Consider the following 3,314-nt stretch of genomic DNA (forward strand, 5'->3'; position numbering starts at 1 on the left):
GACCCATAGCGACCCTGTACAGGGTTTCCGAGGGTGTAAATCTTTACGGGAGTAGAAAGTCTCATCTTTCTCCCGCGGAGCCGCTGATAGTTTTGAACCGCTGACCTTAAGGTTCACAGCCCGATTTGTAACCACTACGCTACCAGAGTAATCCATATAGAGCACCTAAAATATATAAGGCACTTGCAGTGCAGTGAATTAACTTTGTATGGCTCTTCTTTCTAACTCCCATCAAACAACTTTATAGTCTTTCTAACTCCCATCAAACAACTTTGATGGGTTGGGAAAGAAAAGGTGGAAGAAGATAGGATGATATGATTCTGTTGTGGTTATTAACAGAATTAATTGTGATTGCAAAAAAACTTGCAACTCTAACTTGAGTTTAAAATGAGGCATCTCAGAAGAAGAAGAGAGTATCTCACTACCATCAAAAAAAGAGCTAAGAACCGAGTGTGACCTTTGGACCCCGGGATCCTTGCACATTGAACCTACTTGACACAGAGACAAAACTGACATTTTCACTCACCCTCATATATTGGTGTGTTCTCAGGCTCACCACCTGTTATCTGGTGAATATGATAGAGACCGGAAGTGTGAACGCAGTTCTGTTTGCTGTTTGTGTAGCATAGTTCAGTGCAGCTTCACATGCCTCAGATGCAGGGTGGTATGCCCAGCACCCCACCTCACGCAGACTAGAGGCTGCAAAGGATGGGATGCCACTGACTGTTTGGTTGGTGAGGGTGTGAACTGTCCACACCTACTGCTACCAGGAGGGCACGGAAACAAGGGAGAACTGCACCCTCTTGCCAGCAACTTCCAGCCATGTCCTGTGCCTGTAGGCTGTTGTAGCAACTGACAGTCACTCACAAAATCTCAAGGTAGCCATGTCACTCTACGCAAGCCTACTACCTGTCTGTTTTCCTTCCATCTTGTTACTTCTGTTACACTTTCTTTTCCACTCGGCACTCATTCTATCTCTCCATCCTATCCTTTGAAACTCAGGGTTCTAGGATAACCATCTGTATCTGTTTCACATGGTCAACCATGTCTTTGTTGCATCTGCTTAATTCACCATGTTGTTCCTGAAGACAAGGCTATAAATCTTCATGAAAGTTGACAGCCACATCTTTCTCCCTTAGAGCAGCTGGTGGGTTCAAATCCTGACCTTTTGGTTAGCAGGTGTTTTAACAATTGCATCATCAGGATTCCTTAATTTGAACAAACGTGATAATTTTAGACTTTAGGAAATACTGTGTACGTGTGGTATACATTTATATTTTCTCTTTTATTTTAGTTATTTGTGTGTCTCCTATCTCTTTTGAACACTGATTTTGTTTTTGTTCATATTTGTATCCTTCAGTGGACCCTTTGTATATGTCATACATATAGTTGTTGTTGTTATGTGCCGTGGAGTTGGTTCCGACTCATAGTGACCCTGTACAGGGTTTCCAATGCTGTAAATCTTTACGGGAGCAGAAAACCTCATCTTTCTCCCGCGGAACAGCTGGCAGTTTCGAACTGCTGACCTTGAGGTTCGCAGCCCGATTCGTAACCACTATGCTACCAGAACTCCTTTGGCTTAATAAATATTTGTCAAATAATGAATTAAATTAGTGTTTTAATTATTTAATGTCATTTAAAATATTTCTAGGGAGAATAATAAGTGGTCAACATTCTTAAGTTTTTAAGATTAAATTGTTGATACGTTCCTGGCATGCTTTTTTTTGACCTTTGCTATTCTTAATTGCAGAGTTGAAGGAAGTAGCAAAATTCAGTCTCGCATAGAGCAACAGCAGCAACAAATCTGGAATTCAACTAGGACTCCTAATACTGTAAAACATTCTCCACCCAAAGACAGGATGTCCCCAGCATCTCCAATGGATGATATTGAAAGAGGTAAAATCTAATTGTATATAGTATCCCTTTATAAGGGATTATTAATAAATATTAAATAACAATGGAAGTAGCTACAGATAGTCCCTAGTTATGAACAAGTTCCATTCCTAAGTCTGTCTTTAAGTTGAACTTGTATGTAAATTGGAACAGATAGGCAGTTCGATATTATTCATATGCAAAGTCAGTCAAATGTTTGTCTTATTATGTAGTTTATATTATACTATTCTATGCATAAAATAAAGGAGCTCTGTTAGTGTAGTGGTTACAAATCAGGCTGTGAACCACAAGGTCAACAATTCGAAACTACCAGCTCTTCCACGGGAGAAAGATGAGGCGTTCTGTTCCTGTATAGATTTCCAGCATCAGAAGCCCTGTGCAGGGTCACTGTGAGTCAGAACCAACTCCACGGCACACAGCCACCACCATGCATAAAATAACATTAAGGAAACACTTCCAGAATACACTAAAACATCTTTAATCTACAGTGCAATAATGATGATAATAATGTTATGATGCACATTACAAAGTAGTGACTGTTATTACAAACTATTGTATATATCTCAAATTTTTAATATAATAGGCTTTACAAGGCTTGGTTTGTAACTACAGGCTGTACATTAGTCAAACATTTGTAACTTGGGGATTGCTTGTGTAAACTTTTTTTGAAAACATAGTGATCTTTGTTATGATGTGTCTTTCAAGGGGAGGATATATCTCATGACTTAGGGTATTATGTAAGTTCCATATGGGAAGAGTAATTTTTTCTTTATTGATAAAAAATGTAACTGTCTAAATGTGTGTAACTGGGATTTTCTTCTTTGGGGCAGTTCTGATGATTCTTATTAATTTCTTCACAGCATCTTCCTGTCAACGTTTTTCTTTATGTATAGTCAAACTGTAGATGTTTGAGGTGTCACCCAGCCAATAGGAAAATGAGGAGAAGTAATGCGCAGAAGTAGCAGCAGACCAGTTCTTCTGAATTGATAATCAGTTGTAGGGAAGGCATTGCTAGAGAGATACAATCTGTTTAGAAGTAAGAAAACTTAAATCTCCCTTTTTCTTTTTCTACTTGAAGTTAGTGTTGGTGGTTACAGGAATCATAGCAGTAGTGAGACCCTGGTCGCCAAAATATATTTGCTTCTACATTTATTGTAATTTACACAGAGGTCTCTTCTACTTGTTCCCTTTTAGACCCAGTATAGAATTGATTCAGTGGTCTCTTCACAAACCTGTAGAGATCTTGGATTTTATTTTATTATTATATCATTCTGCTTCCAAAAATAGATTTGAGTCATGAATGGTACTGTAGAACAGAACAGCAAAGTCTAGTTAGTGAGAGGCAACACAATTTTCAAATTGAGAAACACGAGTTCTCAAACACTCTGAACTAAGTAACCCAAGGATGAGATAGGCCGGGG

General features: G+C 38.7%; 1 protein-coding gene across 1 annotated transcript in view; it reads left to right on the top strand.

Moving 5' to 3' along the window:
• EAF2 (ELL associated factor 2) overlaps window positions 1-3,314 on the top strand; it is a 95,780-nt gene that overhangs the window by 25,666 nt on the left and 66,800 nt on the right. Inside the window, exon 4 of the mRNA XM_006869348.1 lies at window positions 1,751-1,896. Coding sequence (XP_006869410.1) covers window positions 1,751-1,896 — 146 coding nt within the window. The remainder of the gene's footprint in view (window positions 1-1,750; window positions 1,897-3,314) is intronic.

The sequence above is a fragment of the Chrysochloris asiatica genome, unplaced genomic scaffold (genome assembly GCF_000296735.1).
Source record: "Chrysochloris asiatica unplaced genomic scaffold, ChrAsi1.0 scaffold00130, whole genome shotgun sequence".
Lineage (NCBI taxonomy): Eukaryota > Metazoa > Chordata > Mammalia > Afrosoricida > Chrysochloridae > Chrysochloris > Chrysochloris asiatica.